The 19,628-nt window shown below is 31.7% G+C and overlaps 2 protein-coding genes across 4 annotated transcripts in view; both read right to left on the bottom strand.

Annotated features, from left to right (window-relative positions):
- Positions 1-176: 176 nt before the first annotated feature.
- Positions 177-12,976, bottom strand: LOC101496220 (endoribonuclease Dicer homolog 3a). 3 transcript variants are annotated; one of them, XM_027334898.2, is made up of 25 exons: positions 12,597-12,976; positions 12,148-12,331; positions 11,936-12,049; positions 10,481-10,615; positions 9,942-10,011; positions 8,766-8,830; positions 8,529-8,660; positions 8,274-8,411; positions 7,720-7,849; positions 7,063-7,171; positions 6,791-6,983; positions 6,544-6,704; positions 6,186-6,401; positions 5,814-6,079; positions 5,129-5,400; positions 4,490-5,016; positions 4,282-4,376; positions 3,889-4,118; positions 3,585-3,794; positions 2,989-3,465; positions 2,609-2,881; positions 1,794-2,126; positions 1,428-1,632; positions 1,145-1,256; positions 177-750 (listed from the first exon to the last, which is right to left on the bottom strand). In XM_027334898.2, exons 1-25 carry the CDS (start codon positions 12,725-12,727, stop codon positions 537-539), a joined length of 4,992 nt encoding a protein of 1,663 aa, XP_027190699.1. In that variant the 5' UTR covers positions 12,728-12,976; the 3' UTR covers positions 177-536. The 3 variants fall into 3 exon arrangements, with proteins under 3 accessions (XP_027190699.1, XP_027190700.1, XP_027190701.1); XM_027334899.2 differs by having other exon boundaries at positions 7,063-7,168; XM_027334900.2 differs by lacking the exons at positions 9,942-10,011; positions 10,481-10,615; positions 11,936-12,049; positions 12,148-12,331; positions 12,597-12,976 and having other exon boundaries at positions 8,529-8,644.
- Positions 12,977-17,787: 4,811 nt separating this feature from the next.
- Positions 17,788-19,628, bottom strand: part of LOC101496549 (pentatricopeptide repeat-containing protein At4g33170) — a 3,927-nt gene continuing 2,086 nt past the window's right edge. The window contains exon 2 of the mRNA XM_004501361.4: positions 17,788-19,628. Within this exon, the coding sequence (XP_004501418.1) occupies positions 18,451-19,628 (1,178 nt within the window). The 3' untranslated portion in view covers positions 17,788-18,450.

Genomic DNA, 19,628 nt, shown 5'->3' with positions numbered 1-19,628 from the left:
AAATCCAATAAATGTGTAGTTAACAGTGAAGCACGCCCAAGAAAATGTTGCTTATCAATTATGAGTCATATGTTCCATCCATTACTCCAAATAAGTACTTATAGTTAGCTGATAAAAAGCCTGTTGCAGGAGCTGCTTCAATTAGATCGAAATAGTTTCAGTCTTTGACTTTAACACATCATAATTATAACTATATTATATATATTTCAAAATAAACTATAACATAAATATTATCATATTATACAAAAAGATATCGATTAAAATTCATAAGTTATTTGTTAATTATATTTAAAATAAATGCCGCTCAAATCTAATGTTAAAAACTGGCTCCAACTTATTTGCAGATTTGGATCCTCTCCTGCACACACCTCTCTCCAGCTTCTATCTCTCTGTTGTTTATCCTCTTGCACTTGTTTTTTCTTCTGCAGAGGCAGCACGATCATAGAGAATCGAATCACATCGAATCACCAATGTTGCATCGGCACAAAGGACTTGGTTACCTTTATATCCGGTTGGTGGATTATGAAAGAGACAGACTACTGGGAAACATCATCAATCTTAAGTTTTCCGAGTCGTTGTAGCTCATTAAGCACTTTAACTGCAGCAGAGTCAAATGAACTCTTCTTATCACTTCTAACGTCTCCTTGGCATTCTATATTACCATCATTTGGTATACACAGAGTTATTTTGGACACAAAACAGTTCTGTCCTTTGCTTCCTTCCAAGCCTTCACAGGATCCAAACTGAGTTCTGTTACAAATGATACTCTTCAGATTCGCATTATATATACCACAAGATGTGACATGTTATTACGTTTCACCTATACTCTATCTGGAATGAAATATAACCAAAAATAGTAGTTAAAATGTTGATGTATCTGGTTAAAAATTTAGTTCAGATACATCAACCTTTCAACTAACATTTTTGCTTATATTTTATTCTGGAGGGAGTATCATTTAAATACATTATGTAAAGGTAGTGTACACAAACATTCTAGAGAAAAAGATTACTCATCAATTATTTCTTTTCTAGTTCATACTAGTACTTGAAACAAGAAAGTATGTAAACATAAAACGGATTAAGGTTTGGAAGAAAAAGTATGACAAATGAGTGGTGGAAAGTCAAAATATTTTAGTTTATTCACCTATCTTTATATTCTGTTGAATCAAATGCAGGCAAAGGCCACTGCTTTTTCTTGCAAAGTTCATATAGTTGCATTCGCGGTCCTCCCTTCTTCGTACTAATTGATGAAATGACTGTACAACATGAAGCCGACAATGAAATTAATCTATTAAGACATATCGAGTGACCAGCACATTACAACATTCCACAAAAACAGAAGCACGTGGGAAAATTTCTATAGATGTGGAAATTATTTCATTTGGACGACTTGCAATCGAACTCTAAAAAAAAATTAGGGTGCAAACCTGGAATGGAACCACTAAAATCAGAGGCTCCACTGGAAGTGGAAGTGTCCTTTTGATCACAAGTAGATGCATTTGCAGTTAGGTTAGTTTTGTCCAATTTGGGCTTTTTATGTGCTACTGGTTTTGGGGGTTGTTCTTCAGTTTGACAAGAAGGAATACTGAGATCTATTACTCCTTTTCCCTTGCTATATGAAATTCCCCTTTTCTGTAGCATCAAAAGTATAAGTCAAATGATCAATGAAAAAGAATACTAATAAAGATAGTGTGGTAGCATGCAAAAATAATAAAAACTAACTAATCATCCTTTAACAAATACACATAAATATATTTTAGCAGCTTAGAACTATTCAAAAGAGAATAACAAACCTCAAGTTTCTTCAACAAATGAAAAGCAGCTTCTCCTTTCGCATTTTTTTTATTCGGACCCTTTCCCTCTTGAACCAGTAGGGCATTTGGCAGCTGTACACTAAGCACAACATTCTCCATGGATCCTTTCTTTTCACGACTTTCTTTTACTTTTACAAAATATCCGAGAGAATCACATAATTGATTTAATTCACGAAACGGAGGCAGTTCAAGTTTATCAGGAGTAACAATGGGAGATAACAGAGGATTGAAAACCTTCCATACTAACTCAAGGTTGAGCTTGGTATCAATTAATACAGCCCCAGCAATACTTTCTACTAGATCGCCAAGTGCCTGTCTCATAAAATAAAAAAACAATGGCACAATTATAAAAAAAAAAAGAAGTGCTTATATCTGTTCAGACCCCCCCATACTTTAAGATTATTTTTTTGGTAAATGATTTTATTTATAAATGAGATTCTTATTTGGTAATTACAAAATAGGAATTGGTTTGGTCTTGTAATCCCTCTATTTAAAATTGTGGGCAGAGATTTGAGTTAGTTTGATTAAGAGCCCGCTTGTTTCGGATTACTGTGTGAAAAGATCACTTTTTCAGGATTTTATATCTTCTTGCTTTAGTTTTCTGGATTATAATGAAAAGCTATTTTGGGTAGCTTTTGAAAAAGTATATGGTTGTAAGTAGCTTCTATTTGACATAAAAATCTAAATAATGATCACTACATTATTTTACATAAAAATCACCTTTTTTTTATCTTAAACAAACAAACTATTATGTAAGATAAATTCTATTCTAAACATATTGTAAGAGAACTAACCTTTGGAGCTTTTATCCCTGGCAGTGATATGGTGTTGTCTTCTGACTCAGAAATGACTTTTGCATATTCTGATATTTGGCCTTGTAATAATCCTGAGCTATGCATAAGGTGCTGATGAAGGTTTCGTCGAACAGCAACTTGAGCAAAATTTTCATTATTGACTGAAGCAGAGCGCAAGTCAGTCAACTCTCCCTGGTCAATTTCTGTGTGATTTTGATATAGATGCCATGTGATGAGCAGGTCCAATACCGAGTCACCAAGGAATTCAAGCCTCTGCCAGAAAATCAATAAGATATAGTTGTATAACATTACAAAATAAGAAATTTTCAGAAGTTATATATTCAATAAATTAATTCTAAATATATACACATAACAATTACCTCATAACAGCAGCCAGTTCCATGTTCTGACTCAGACAAATGTGTGCTCGCCTCGACTAAGAGTCCCTTAACACAAAATTCGTATCCAATTTTCTCCTCAAGGCTTGCAATCTCGTTTACTTTTGGCATATATGTGTGCAAAGATGCAGAAGTAATGGCTTGATCAACCATGGATGGTTCAAGTTCCGAATCGATTCCAAGCCATTTCATCACGTGAAGTGAAGCAATCAATCCGCCACCGACGTGGTACGCTCCTATGAGACCTTCAACACAGTCAGCAATAGTCTTTGAGCACATCCAGCGGTGACCCCTGTTGCACAACTTCCCAACCACAATCTTTGGATCTTCAGTGTGGAACTTTTCATCTAAAGGAACTTCTAGGGTTTCCAACCCACAATCACAAGAAACAGTGTGTATAGAGTGCTGTCCTGGAGCAATCCAACGGCGTGGTTCAAATGCAGAGTCTCGAATATATCCCTATTGGGAAAAATGACAATAATGTCATGAATTCAATCCAAAGGCTTTTTACTAACAATTTATGTTTTAAGCTCCTTGACAGTGGCGAAATAAAAAATAATAACCATAGTGAGGACTACCTGTAATTTGTGATCTATTCCGCGCTTATATAGGGTTGAGTTACGAACAGCCCATTGTCTTTTGGCAGATAATTGTCCTTCATGATTTTTAGGATATTTAAGAAAGAGATGACAGCTAACTGCATATTTCAAAACAGAATCTCCCAGCAACTCAAGACGCTCCATAGAAAACTTTTCGCAGCATCTTAAAGTCGTTAGTGCTTCTAGAATCTAACACACAAAAAGAAGAGAAAAATAAGATTATCATAATAAAAGTGCATATCAATGTGTATCTTTTCCACAAAATCAGATTTATAGGACGGACCAGAGAGCTAGGTATCTTGAAATTGTTAGCGTGACCATTTATCTCTGCTCTAAGCTGACTCGATAGCATGAGGGATTCAATACGGTACATAAGAGATGGTAGCAAGTACATTGACTTCAACACATCTCTTTTAACATCCAGAATGAAAAGAAGCTCAGGTGGCATGTGAACATGCACAGGGGCTTTAGGGATTACCGGGCCAATTTGTGATGACTTGTCCCCACCATCTGCTAAACTCGAAGAAAATATCATAATCAAAATTTTAGGTGAGTCACTAACGATTACAGTTTATCGGTCTTTTTGAATCATCAGTAGGTAAAACGTAAACCAATGACAAGTTCAAGGGAGGGGAACATGTGCCATAAGATTGAAAAACAGTTGGGAACAACCAACCTTCATCGTGAAGGTTCAAAAAGAGATTGTGTGCATTATGACCTTGCTTCAACCTTAACAAAGGCTGTTCTGGATGTCTTAGCGTGATCCCGTACCTGGTCAACTTGAGTTGTTTAGTCAACTATTTCATAGTTTATAAATGTCAGGGAAGTAAAATTGATTAGAGAAAAAAAACAATGGAAGAATGTGGGATAAAAAAATTATCCACCTTTTAGTGAAATATTGCGAGAACGTCACTGCTTCAGACTTTCCATTGTTTCCATCGAAAGGACTTTCAGCAGATAAGTCGGCAACTATTTCAATGATGCAATACATTTTCCCAGTATGAATTGCCAAAGCTACCATGTCTTTCACATTACTAACGTCAACAGCACAATTGGCAAAGTGAAGCATCTTGTTTGTGCTTTCACATTCTATATCCAACGAACTGGTATTGCAAGGTGGTGATATGATTTTGCTGTTATCATCAGAGTCTCCCACCGCCAATGAAAATTTCCGCCTTAAAAAGTCAATAGCAGAAGCACAAGAACTGATTGCAGGCCAATGTATTTGCAAACATATATCATTTGACTTCTCGAGTGGTAGAAGCAAATATAAGTTTTGTGGACTCCACAACGAGTTTGTGTCATTCTGCAGCAAAAACTCCCATTTTCCTTTGACCGATTTGGACTTGAAAACCAATCTCCCAAACAAACCGTTGAAAAGAAGCTCGTGGAAGCATTTTGCTTTCATCACCTAGTATAGAACAGACAATAAAGCATCAAGTTAACCTTCAGAACAAATCTGATACATGCTCTATAGTTACACTACTTCAGATTAAATCTTAATAAGTTATATAATTTTGTACCTCTTCAGAATCCAAATCAACTTGCCCGCATGAAATGACAGAAGCCTTCACAGTCTTAGAGATTAAATAAAGATCTAATTCCAGATTTCCGACATCTTCGTCAAGCTTTGACTCCATCAGAAGAACGAATCCAGAATAAAGTTCATGAGCAATATTACATTTAAAATCAAATTTATAAGCATAAAATTTGGCTCCATCAACTTTGTCTCCCCATGAACCACATAATGCCTGAATGCTGGCTGTGCCGTGTAACTCCTTTCTTTTTGTGGTTCCTTCAAATGAAAACAAAGCAAAGCAAAATCGAACGCATCAGCATAAGTAACTGAATACTCTGGATGACATAAACAAACATTTGCAGGTCCCTATCATAAAAATACAGTAAGCTTTGAAAAGGTCTTCAAACTTTTCAAACCTGCAAATATACATTTCCGTCCACTGAATAAATTGAAACTATTCATCACATGACTAGCATTGCATGAGTTCAATATAGTCTCTTAAGAGTCCAAGTTGGTTTTCAAACAATTTAAAAAAAGAAACTTCCTTTGTAATTTAAATTATTTTGCATAAAAATTATTGAAAAGCTAAAAATATAATTTCTTGAGTAATTGCAAATTTAAAATCAAAAGTTAATATTTCAGCACAGTTTATAACCAAAGATAAAATTCAATCAGAAAAATATTCGTACCTGCACCTGAACTTGATTCCTTGCTTTTTATAATTGGGTCTGCTTCTGAAGGATCTTCAATGAATGGGACAAGATGGTCATTTAAGGCTCCCATTTGATGCAGCTTCTTACAAGCTTCTAAGCATACAAGACTCTTTGCGAGCCGAACATCTTTACCTGAAGGACCAACTAGTATTTGGAAAGCTGCATTAGGCGGTAATATTAACTTACACTCGTAACCTTCCTCCACAGGCAGAAACTCAAAATTTGACTTTGCGTTAGAGTACCTACGTCATAGAATACAATTCATATTCCATGAACGAGTTGTTTCCGAACACTATGATTCAACTAATTAGAGAAAATGTAGACAAGCATAATAGGATCTACCCTTACTTATCACGCGGGAGCTTTTCGCAGTATTGATTTATGAGACTGACACTAGAATCTAAAGTGACTGATGCGCCAGTAGAATCCACATAGTAGGCTTCTGTTTTCCTTACTGAAAAAGCCCTTAAATTGGATTCATGGTCTTTATTATCAGCTGCATGAGTCATGGAGCGCTCACTCCTGATTATGTCAAAGAGTTGATTTCTTTGCTTCAAGCTTCCCCTGTAGATATAAGTTTATCATTAATTAATTTGTATGTGTGTGCGCGTGCATGTCTGGCACGAGAATATTCACTAAGAGTGTTCGGGGGAGAAAAGAATTCTCCTAAAAAAAGTTATTAAACCCTTGCAATGAGAATAATCACCTCTCCAACATCAAAACAAATTGAGAGTTAGCACGCCTAGATCTTCCACGAGACTGGATATAACTACAAACTGTCTTGGGGAGGTCAAAACGTATCACACACGAGCAGTTTGGCACATGAATTCCTTCCTCAAGTACATCAGTAGTAAATAGAAGATTGACCTAAATAAAAAGCATTAAGAATCTATTATGAGATTATTTATGCCAACCATATATTAAAAAATATCTTATAGTATGTGACGAAATACCTTTCCAGATTGGAATGATTCCAATATCTCTATCTGCCTCTTACGAGTCAGTGCATCAGCCGATGTATTGCTTCCAGTTACATAGGAAACTGTAAAATGAGATATCTGGGGAACTGCTTTTACAAATCTTTCAATCACCTTAGCTGTAATGATTCTTTCAACAAAAATGAGGCACGATAACTGACTAGATTCTCTGCAAACACAGAACCATAGATTATGAGTTTGTTATGATGCATAATACAACTACATAGTATAAATTCTTAGTTGCATACCCAAATGTCTGGAGGAGATTAATGAGTTCAAGTAATTTTGGTGATATGTATCCCATGTCTACAGCCTTTGAACAATCAAATTCAACATCCAAAGTCATTTTATCAGCTGCTGAAATAATAGTAAAAAAATTAACACCAGAGGTTATGGAAGTGTGAAATGGACAAGCAAATGCATCTAAAAAGACATTGTATTGCCATTTTGTCAGATTATGAACCAAATAATTAACGCATATGCCATATACAATACATAAGAACATCTATTTATCAATTACATTTTAGCTCTGCATCAAATTGCTTTTCAAAAGCAGAGTGGAAACATAGAAAATATCCAAATGAACCATTAAGAGAGATTTGGATTTTAATAGTCTATCATTTGACAAGGTTCATGGTAGGATATTATAGTGACAATCGATCTAATGTAGCCGACTTCCCCTAGTAGAAAAGGGCTTTTATTGTTGTGATTGTTGTTGTATTAACACATCAATATAAAATCTTTCAATACAATATGAAAAATAGATTTCATAAGAATTTCATAAATACACTAGAGCCAGATAAAATAGAATAATAAAAGGCACTAGATCGCTTATACTTGCAACCTCAAATAAATAAGCATGAAAATTCGAAAAGCCCAAAAAGGAGAAAAATCTATATGCACACCAAGATGGAGGGATTCTTCAATTATTTGGATTACTTCTTCAATGACAGTTACACACTGAAGATAGCATTTTCTGTAAACTTCACACTCTCCCTGAATTTTGGAGAACTTCTCATGACAGATTTTAGCAGCCTGCACAGACAAAAACAAATTATTAGTAAATATAATTACAAAATCTAGAGGCTTTTCAATTTTCTCTTCTACATACTGATAATATGTACAAAATTTGTATGTTTAATTTAATAATTCAATTTGTGGTATCAAAAAGGACTTGCTACAAGATTTATAAGTGGATGAAATTTTATATTTTCCAAGTAACTTAGCAGAAGCCGTGGAATAGTTAACAAAATGTAGCCTAAATTTGAAATAAAATAAAGACTTCCATAATTTTTGCTTAATTTACAAAAGTTAGTAATTAATTATCTCAGAAATAACCTTTCATTAAGATCATATGTTAGATAAGCTTTAAACTTCTATTACAAACAAAAAAAAGAACAATTTTTCATTTTCTTTTTATGGCACAATTTTGTCAGTAAAGTCTCAGTTTTATGAATACCTCATAAGCACACAACAGTCCAAGATCTTCGACGCAGTATAAAATTTTTGCAAGTTCATTGGACATCTGCTGATGCAGTGTCTTAAATTTATTGTCCATATCCTTATAGTCACTTTGAAATTCTGACAACACATTACACTGTCCAAACATATTAATTTTGGTCAGTATCATTTACGGTAAGAAGATAATAAATAAGAAAGGGTAAAAATAATAGTGTATCTTGTACATAGCCATATATGTGCAACGTACAAATACCTTCGACCACGAGGCTTCAATTTTTGGCTTCAAACTCAAAGCGGGAAATCTTGCTTGTTCATAAAATCTACAACTCTCTTTTGCAGATGGGATATATACATCCATCTCTGTCCGATCTACAACAGTATATCTCTATATAAACAAAACCATTTTCCTTCTTTAGCTAACTAAACATAATCTCACATTAGCATTTATTAGAAAATTAATTTGAGTCAACATCAAAAAATTAAAAATTACCTTAGAATCCAAGATGTTTTCAAGATCTAATATCTGACCCTCGCAATCCAAAGTAGAGGAAACACCTAATTCATGACATAAATAAAAAATAATATAGTACATTTTTAGACTCACGATCTAGACTCTAAGTGACAGTGGAATTATGAAAAGTACATATTATTAATCCTTCAAGTAAGCAAAGAAGCAATGATTAAAAACAATGTTAACATTTTTATTTAAAAAGAAAGAGCTTCAGCAAAACAGAGAGTCTAATGGGATAAATACTGTGGTTTAAAATTACTTGAAAAGTACACTTGCCAGAATGCTTCAATGAATCAATATGAAAAGAAATAAAGTTTGATGGTTACTATTGAAGCAAAGACAAATGGCATAACCACAATTTATAAAATCATTGAAACTGCAGCAATGGCTAAATAGTTGGCAGATACAACCTCCGTCTCAAATTATAAGTCGCTTTGGAAATTTTACACATTAAGAAATCTTGTAACTTTTGTTGGTGCTCGTAAAAAAAAAACTTTTGTTGATTTTGTTAAAAACTTAAATTATTTTCTTGTTTTACCCTTGTCAAAAATTTTAAAGCTGCAGTCAATATCTCTCATACGAAAATGACTTTCTGTTGGTATTAACAACTCAAGATTGGAGATAGAGATTTTCTCTTGAGAATAGAAGTCAAAAAATGACTTTACATTGGCATTAACAATAGAAATAAATAATGGTATGAGAAAGATAAATTAAAAAATTAGGAAAAAGAAAATAGGTAGGGGTAATTCAGGAAGAACAAAATTAATTCTCCATTGATGCTGTAAAGACTTATTATTTGGGAAGGAGGGAGTATCATACTAATATATGCATTAAATAAAAGTATCGCTTCTCCGGCACCTTTTTTATGATTGTGATTGTATTGTATTACATTACATGATATGTTTTGATAACCAAATGATAAATAACTTCAAAAGAATATTTTAAAATGTGTATGCAACTTTTTATAATCAAAATATTGATTTCAAATCAAGTCTAAAAAGACTAATATCATTTAGATCAAAATGGAGCAGACGCTCAGCTCCGCGTTTTGTAGAAGAAGAGAGCATGCTTGCATAGAAAGCTAATGAAGTGAAAAAAAAAATTACTCTTTTACACCCTGCGGTTATTTGTCATAGTTAGCACATAAACAATTACCTCTTTTACCAACTGGCGATGCTGTCATCCCAAAAATCCTTGGCTTTTCATTAGCTTGGTAATAAAATTCCTTCACCGGCAGAAGACACAGTCAAATGAAAGTTTATTCTCTAAGGGTCTGTTTGGTTAAACCAAGGGGAAAAAATTTTAATGCAGAGGAGGAATTTTATATATGCAGTGTTTGGTTCGATGAAAGGAGGGGGTAGTTTTAATGAAGCGGAAGTGGAAATTTACTTTTTTTTTACCATTATAATATTAAAGGATACATTAAATAAAAAGATATTTACGTCAAAATTTAAACGAATATTCTCGCCCTCCGAATAATCCCACATTTTTGGAGAGGAACTAAAATTGGCTCGCAAGCGATTTTACTCTTCTCTAGTCCCCTCCAAAAAAAGAACCAGACAATTAAAGTTTAAAACAACCCCTCCCTTCCCTCCAACCAAACAGATCCTAATACAAAAATAAATTAATGGAAAGACAAGAAATCATGTAAGATGAAAGAAAATACAAGAAAAAAATTGTTTTCTCTCACTCACCTCCATTATTTTTACATAGGGATGGTTGCCAGTTGCTCTATGACACTCATCAATAATCATCAAGCATATCATTTCTACACTCAAGAATGCTTTTCTTAAGGCGTCCAAAAGAATCTGGGGTGTCATAACCAGTACCTACACCCAAGTCAACGATAGTCAAGTTTATCAGCATAATTTATGGAAGCAATCGTTTGTGAAACATGTTATTGAAATCCACACCAAAGACTATTTGAAAAAACTCACTTCAAAGCCGAAAATGACATCTTAAGAAGTAATCTTTCGATATTTATTGATACACAATAGTAAACAATGAACCTAATCCAATTAAAATACAATAACAGGAAAGTTGAAATATTCAACAAAGGGAAGGTGATTAGGTGGCTTGGTGGTTCGGAAGAGGGATATAGGGATTGGAGCGGTAAGGAAGTTGTGGATTCAACTCCCCCCACTAACAAAAACTAACATTTGTCATTTCAATATGTAATATAGGGAAAGTTTCAGCGCTTTCTGCATTAATGTTTTTTCCATAACTAAGTTACATTTGTTTCATTGAATAATTATAATTCCTCGTATAAATCGTCATAGTCAGCATCTTTTAATACACTCAGCATTAAAAGCCAGTGCCATTTTGAAAGTCTAAGTTTAGTACTAGAAATGTTGCAAATGTTAGAAATTTTGAGCTTGAAATCTGAATGCTAAAATCCTAAAGGTGGAGATTTTTAGTTCTATAAAATGAAATTAGCAGTACGTACGTTATACACTTCAGAATGAAGCCTTGTTGATTCATAATGTCAAACAAAAGTTTGATTAAACTTACACTGCAACCACGATTGACATAACTGATTAAATATTCGGATTCATGGCTTACAAATCAGAACAATAAACAAGTTAGCAATCAAAGAGAGTGATTATTATGACACACAAAATCACAACACCGTATATAATACAGCCGAAAAAAGTTTTGACGTCAGACCCAAGGAGAGAGAAAAAATAATATAAAAAATGGAAATTGTATAAATATATAGAATTGATGTCAAAAATTGTGTCAAAGAAACACTTCTCTTAATCAAGTAACACACTTTTGAGACTAATATCTCACTTCAAAAGAAAATGGAGAATGAAAAACTGGTCATAGCACAGACCCCAGACACCCCACAGAATAATAGTACTCAGCTAGCAAGTCGATGTTAACCAAGAAGGGATGGCCATGGAGACAATAGTAGCAATGAAAATGCCACAAATATTTAACTATGTAATTTTTCATGTCCCATGATTAACGAATAAAATAATTAAGCAATATAATTCTAGAATAAATTCATCATAAGCTCTTAAGTTAAAATCCATGAGGCACAGAAACCAGCCAATACTTCAAATCAATTTAAGTACAATCACCCATGAACAAAGGAAACCTAAAGTAATTTTCTGACAAAGATATAAGCAGGTTAACAAACATACATCATTGGCTTTAATTTCCTTTTGCCAGCTCTTTAAATTCCACGTATCAACTCCTTTAGCTCCATAGTATTCCTCAACTTGAAAATCTGTATTATGTTTTATATTCTTGTATTGCTGCAATATGGATGCACAAACAACAGTTAAAATTAAGAAAAAAAACATAAAATTTCACCAATAAGATCACATTATGGAAAGAGTTTAGGGGAACATACCTGATTCACAAGGTGAACAGTAGGAGCTAAGAAAACAATCAACTTCTTTTCACCTTTAGACCTAATAATAGTTTGACCAATGTGTTTTATAAGCATTATAGCTATCAATGTTTTGCCAGAACCTGTATCCATTACTGCTATTGTGTTCTTCCTCTTTGCAACTTCAAACACCTCTAACTGATACCTATAATATTGAAAAGACCCAAAAGTCCAAAACACATGACATAAATGCGAACATGCAAAATCACCCTAACCAAACACTAAAACTCAAAAAAAAAATAATAAATAAATGTTAAATGAAGTACGGAAAAAACATAAACTTTATGATCATTATGTCCAACACCCAAAATTCATGAAAAGGGTAAATTAGAAAATAAAATTGAATAGCAAAAAAAGGGATATAAAAAATACAAACTTTATGAAATTTAGAGAAAGAGGAGACAACGAACCTTCTAGGGTCCATGTTGGAAATAGGAGAATCTTCTTCTTCTTCGGCATGGGGTTTTGTATACAAGTGATCGAAGGTTCGCTTGCGATTATTGCTTTGGTTTTGATTATGATTAGGGTCTGATGAATCCATGAGGAAGTTAAAGAACAAAAATTAGTTAAAAGTTTTTATCTTTTTCAGTTATTGTGAAGAAGAAAAAAAGCAGAGACAGAAATCGTAGGTTATAACGTTGTTGGAAAGTGAGTTACGTTGAGATGAGGTTAGTAACGTTGTTGCAATGCAGTGAAGAGAAGGTGGCAACTATAGCATTGCATTGAATTTGAGAAAAATAGAAGAGAATTAAAACCAGTCAAATTAGCTTCAACAAACAACAAAGAGAAGTAGAAGAAGTACATACTATATAGTACACAACAGTGAGGCTAAAGTGAAAGTTTTAAGAAATATTTGTTTTTGTCTATTTTAATTTAGAAAAATATTACTAAATACAATATTTAATATGTATGTACTATTTATTGTATTTATAGATAAATAATTTTTTTAATTTAATTTTTTTTATTATTGAAATTTTTTATGGTATATATATAGTTTTATACTTTTAATTAATTTGAATATTTTATTAATTATTAAAATATAAATTATTAACTATTTATTTAATATATATTTTATTAATCAATAGAATATAAATTATTTATTTAACATTTATTTTATAATATTACTATTTGGTAGTTAAAAAAAATACTCTAAAATGTTAATGTAATATATTTTAATAGTTAATGAGATATATTTAAAAAATAATTAATAAAATATTTAAAATAATTAATATATATATATATATATTGGATGTATAAATTGTGTTCAAATATAAAAATATTTATTTTTTTTTTTTTTTGAATCCTTGGTTTCTTTTGCCAATCTTACATAAAACCATAGTAACATTATTGAGCTATTTTCTTAATGAAAGTGAGATTTTTTTTAACAAATATCATGCAACAAGAGTCGTCTAATGTGATCCATTTTTAATTGTCAAAATGTATAGAATGAAATTGGAAAAATCACATGATTTTGGATAATAAATTCTAGATGTCAGAATGGTAAGATAATCTTGAGAATCAATTGTCTTTCTAAATTGTCATTACAATTTTTTACCACTTAAGAAATTTTGTGATCCACACGTCGATAGATATGATGAATAGCACGTCAAATACTAGAATAATTGGATTTTAGTTAAATCGTACAGAAAACGCGAGGATCATATCTATATTTAACTTGAATCACACGAACTCAAAGTTTTTCCAAATTGAAGGTAGGTCAACTTAAACATATAGGATTGATCAATGATGTCCATATTTATGAAGCTAAGACTCTCTTTTTTTTCAATAAATTCCAAGCATTGAGATCACACTTTCTTTAATTAGAAGTTGAGTCTCATCTGAAGTTTTTGCAATTTTGCCGCACTTCATCACAAATAGAAACAAGAATTGCACAAATTTACAAAATGTGTCCAAGAATGCTAGTCAAAGATGCTTGAGCAAGAGTGATGTGTTATGTAAAAGAAAGAAAGATAGATTTTTAACAGGTTAATTTCTTCCTCATTTTATAAAAGTGAAAGAATTATTAGACGTCATTTGATGTAACATCAAACTTCAAAGATAGCCACCAAAAATTGTGGTTTGTATCACACACAATATGGAACCAAAAGAACTGGTAGGTTTTCTCTCATGTTAGGATATACGAACGCATTAGATTTAGTGAGATTTTCTTTTTACTTGAATTTATCACAAAAATTTGTTTGAACAATACAGATAAGACGAGCTTGCTCCATGGAGGATTCAACAATCATAATAAAGTCATCAGCAAGCATGAGTGAGAAAGGCTTACAATAGCAGTTCCTCGTTCAAATTTTAAAGGGGACACGAGTTTGTTGAAGCACCGTTCAAATTTAAGTTTGTAGTAGCACAACAAATACAATTAATAATAATCAGAGTCGTCTTACATGCTTTTGAAGTTCCCGTTTGAATCTAAAAAAATTGGAACCCTAATAAAAAATGTAATTTTTAAAATTATAAATTATTTCAAAATATCATATTTTAACCGAATGAAATATAAAAAACTTAAACTATTTTATTTAAATTTATCAAAATAAGTAAAGTGTAAAAAATATCTAAATACAACTTCAAGCTAACATTATTATTCTTGTTATTTAAAAAAAACTCGTTCTTCAATACTTTTTGAAACAAAATCATCAACCACATCTTTCTATTGTATTCCCTCCAAAATATCACTTTCAATTGCTATCAATGCTAATTATTCATCTATTAGTACCCTAAAATCACAAAATCAATAATGAATTCCTGAAATCTAAAACACTAACATTAGATTAAACCATAATAGATAACGAGTTCATGCGAATCAACCTTTTCAAATAAATTGAATTTCTAAAATCAATGAATCATATAACTCTAATATCAAGATTCAATATTCTAACTTTGGTGGTGGGGTATGGAGATGAGATGATGATCGAGACTTGAGAGAAATTAGGTTTAATTTTTGTTTAGAGTAACGATAGTCTATATTCAGACTGAGTATTTATTATGGGTATAAGATGCAAATATAAAATTTTAGAGTGATCGATACAAAAGATAAGAACATCAATATAATTATTCAAATTTCATATATAAAAAAATAAAATTAGACCTTTCCTAATTAGAAACCCTTTGCGGATGGTGACCCTGATAATAAGTTATATGAAATGTTAAGATAGACGTAACATACCTAAAATATCATAAATAAATTTATACTTTAAAAGATTGTATGTTTTTTAAAGATCAAATTTAATAATCATGAAGTCACTTAAAAACTTGTATGAAACTCAACATATTTAAAGTTTTTTTTTTTTTTTGTAAAATCATTTTTTAAGTTTGAAGAATTTTTTTCCTACCTCCCTCAAAATGAGGTCCTTTTATAAAAAAACTAAAATAAATTTAGAAAAATTATAAAAAAAAATCACATCTTCATCAAAATATTTTATTAAAAAATAACAACAAAATAAAACATTCGCTCTTCACTACTCTGTACTTTGTTCGTTGTAGTGCTAATCTTTAATACCGAATACATTTTGTTTATGCAACAATACACAATACAGGATGAGAGATAAATTCAATTAAATACATTCTAAGACAAAGCAGCAATAATAATAATAATAATAATAATAATAATAATAATAATAATAATAATAATAATAATAATAATAATAATAATAATAATAATAATAATAATAATAATAATAATAGTACTACTACTACTACTACTAATAATAATAATAATAATAATAATAATAATATTATTATTATTATTATTATTATTACTATTATTATTATTATTATTATTATTATTATTATTTATAAGTAACAATCGATTGAGACAAGTGGATATTATAAGTTACAGATTCAAATTTAAATGCAAAAATTAATATTTACTAATTTAAAATAACATAACTATTTTGTGTTTATTTAATGTTGACACCTGACTTTGACTAGAATTTTCAAATTTTCCCCAAAAAAGAACCACGAAAATATTCTTCAATCACAATGGTTTTTTGCATTTATTTATGTGCATCATATTGCGTTTGTTTTATTTTATTCCGAACAAAAAAAAATTGTCAAAAAATAAAAATAAAAGTATCAAAATTGTAGATCGTACACTCTCTAGACCCATCAGCTTAATCCATTGTTAATATTTTTCCATTTTGCATTCAAAACGTACAAAAAGTAAAATAGAATAATAAGAAAAGGGACAACAAACTAGTAATGCCTATAAAACATATAAACATTTGTACTTTTATTAAAATAATGAAGTACTCGTATGAATATTTGTTTGGTACGTGAATATTATACTTTCCTTCATTATTTTATTCACGTAAAATTAATAAAGTTTTTTTATATATTAGTATAATATTATTTATATATTTAAGTTTATTCGTTGTTTTACCAAACATATGTAATTTTTTAAATGTAATTTTATATTTTGAATTAAACAATTTAACTTTCACAGTTAAATTATTTTAAAAAAATTATATTTTTAATTGACATATCTATACTTTAATTTATTTTTTTAATTGTTACATCTCATATCTACATATGACAATTGATAGAGTTTAAACAAAATATTTCTGTCTCTATATTCGTACCGTTACTCTTTTGATATCTTAATGCATGTATTGATATTCATTGTCGCACATTAACTAAAATAAATCGATAAATAATCGTTATTGTTAAAATTAAATTTAAAAAAAATTCAAATATCTTAAATTCAAATCATAGAGGATTACAAATCAAAATATTTTTCAACTCAAAACATTAAAAACTTATCAAATGATCACACGTTACTGCACTAAACATTCAAACATCTGGAATAATATTTTATGATTTTTTTTACTTTAAACTAATAATGAAAAAATTAAAAATTAAATATTTAATAATAAAACATTAAACCAAATAATAATATGTTAATTACAGAAAATTGAAAATTCATACAAGTAAATATGTTTTATTGGGGACAAATGTCCCACTTGCCCGCCATAATATGAAACTTACAATATTATAATATATATTGTGAGTTTATATTCATTAGATCTTAATCTAATTGGTTCTATACCCATACCAACCCCTTATACATATGCAGGTATCGTACTCCTGCCTATGGATCATAAAGTACAGCGCTTTGACTTCAATTCCTCGTTCTAGCATAGTCTCCTCTATTACACCTTTTACTGACTGCCAAGTTTACACGAAAAAGGGGAAAAAACAGAGAGGCTGGAACCCTTCCCGTGGTATGCCTCTTTCCGTTCGAGGCAGAAAGGTACACAAGCAAAAACTAATCCAATGAGACAATTTTAAGCAACAAAAGTAAAAAAACTATCAACAGAAGCAGAAAGGTAGTGGATGTAGCTAACTAGCTACACACAAGTGAACATAGGTAGCAGAGAATGTGAATGTTTAGAGAAAAATTAATAGCAGAGAATTAAGCACATAGAAGGCAATAGAAAGTAACCTAACCTATATTTGTAGTTGGTACTATAAAATAAAATATTTAACAAAAAATATACACAAGGGCCTCTCTTTCTTGCTTTAAATTTTGTAAAGTTAGAATGATTCTTGGCAAGCTTGAGAGAAGGGGACAGCCACTCAAGAACAGAAGCAATTGAAAAATAAAATAAAACCAAAGCATATCAAAAGAGTATTAACAAATAGTCAGTCATCTTGGTTGAGGTAACATTCTCTAAACCCATATTCAAATTAATAAGGTGGCCGAATTCATTAATGAGAGAAGAGGGAAAGGTTCCCTGATCTCAGTATCCAATCTTAATTGCACTGCTCAGATTCCAAACTTTGCAAAAGTAATTCAAAACACAAAGCCAAAACGTAAACCATCAAATCAATAGAGTGATTGTGTGAGTGCAAGCAATCCATTCTACAAATATTTACCTGTTTTTGAGTGATTCACTATGCATACATGCATAGCATAATCTTACTGTTGGCTGACAATTTAATAATTTTTTTTGTTTGGAACTGCGGCAGAAATCTCGTTTTTGTGTCCTGGGCATTCTTGCCGTGAAAACATTGTAGCTACAATGCGTAGCTTTATGTTCAGTGTTCTTTCCACCATATAAACAAACAGCCACTTAAGGAATTCAGTGCTTTAAGTTTACAGGTGCACCGGTACACCATTGAAAACAGGTGCACCCCATGTACCTCTCTTACCAGCCACTATTAGAGTGGATGACAGGTTAGCTTATAGTAGCTCTCGGACAAGCCAACTTAAAAATGGGATATTCATGTATTATTAAGGGAAAAAATTCACCAGTAATCACCACAAGAGCAGATCCCACTCTTGAAATGATGGAACCGATTTGCATCTCTCAAAACAATCTCTCTCTGAAAAACTTTTGATATATACTTGATTGCATTATGGCAATCTCCACATACTCTAAGGTTTTTAATTACTCTTAATGTGGTTGATGGTGGAGTTTTCATGAGCCCATAAGCTATTGCTAGCTTCTCACTGTGATAATATAAAGCACTCTCTTTATCCTCTTCTTCTATATCAACAAGTGTAAAATCTGTATCAGGGACATATCCTTCTTCTCTGATCCTCTTCATAACATACTCCACCTTATTATATATCAAACCAGTCTCTTTGTGTGATCTATCACCAGCTACAAATAAATGCACCTTGTTTTTCAAATCTACCCAACTAAACCCTGGATCCTTCTTTACATTTACTCTTCTCATCAAACTTCTAGCACTCACAGCATTTTCCCATTGGTTAGCAGCGGCATAAATATTGGATAACAGAACATAAGCCGCTGAATCAGATGGATCCAAGGTAAAAAGCTTTTCTGCTACACGTTTTCCGGTCTCTTTGTCTCCCTGAACCCTGCATGCATTAAGCAGTGTTCTATACATATTAGCAGAAGCTTCAAATGGCATTGATGATACTACCTTCTCAGCTTCTTGTATGCGCCCTGCACGGCTAAGGGCATCGACGAGACAAGAATAGTGCTCAATCTCAGGTTCAATTCCATAGTTTTTCTGCATAGAATAAAAATTTTCATAGGCATCAGGTATCAAACCGGAATGACTACAGGCAGAAAGGACCCCAATAAAAGTAACTCTATCTGGTCTTACACCCCTATATTTCATTTCATTGAAGAAATTGAGAGCTTCCTCAGCATTTCCATGTTGAGCCAATCCTACTATCATGGCATTCCACAAGGCAACACTCCTAGTGTACATTCTTCTAAATAAACCATATGCATCTTCTATATTCCCACACTTGGCATACATGTCAACAAGTGAGGTCATCACAAAAGGATCAAACGCACAATTCAACTTCATAATATTTGCATGAATTTGTTTCCCTTGTTCCAGTGCTGTTAAAAGAGAGCAAGCTTTGACAAGGGTAGCAAAGGTATACTCATCGGGTTGCACCCCAGCAAGTCTCATCTGGTAATATGTAAAAAGAGCACGCTCTT

The sequence above is a fragment of the Cicer arietinum genome, chromosome 5, assembly GCF_000331145.2.
Source record: "Cicer arietinum cultivar CDC Frontier isolate Library 1 chromosome 5, Cicar.CDCFrontier_v2.0, whole genome shotgun sequence".
Taxonomy (NCBI): Eukaryota; Viridiplantae; Streptophyta; class Magnoliopsida; order Fabales; family Fabaceae; genus Cicer; species Cicer arietinum.
Note: the sequence above shows the minus strand (reverse complement) of the source record. Positions and strands in the feature narration are given on the sequence as shown.

Bases quoted from the DNA above. Each gene is read 5' to 3' on its own strand.
- LOC101496220 (XM_027334898.2), bottom strand. From the start codon at position 12,727: ATGGATTCATCAGACCCTAATCATAATCAAAACCAAAGCAATAATCGC. The intron at 10,616-11,935 runs GTATGTTTGTTA...ACTTGGGTGTAG, and splicing joins AGGAAATTAAAGCCAATGAT to GTACTGGTTATGACACCCCA. The intron at 1,257-1,427 runs GTTTGCACCCTA...CATGTTGTACAG, and splicing joins TTTTAGTGGTTCCATTCCAG to TCATTTCATCAATTAGTACG.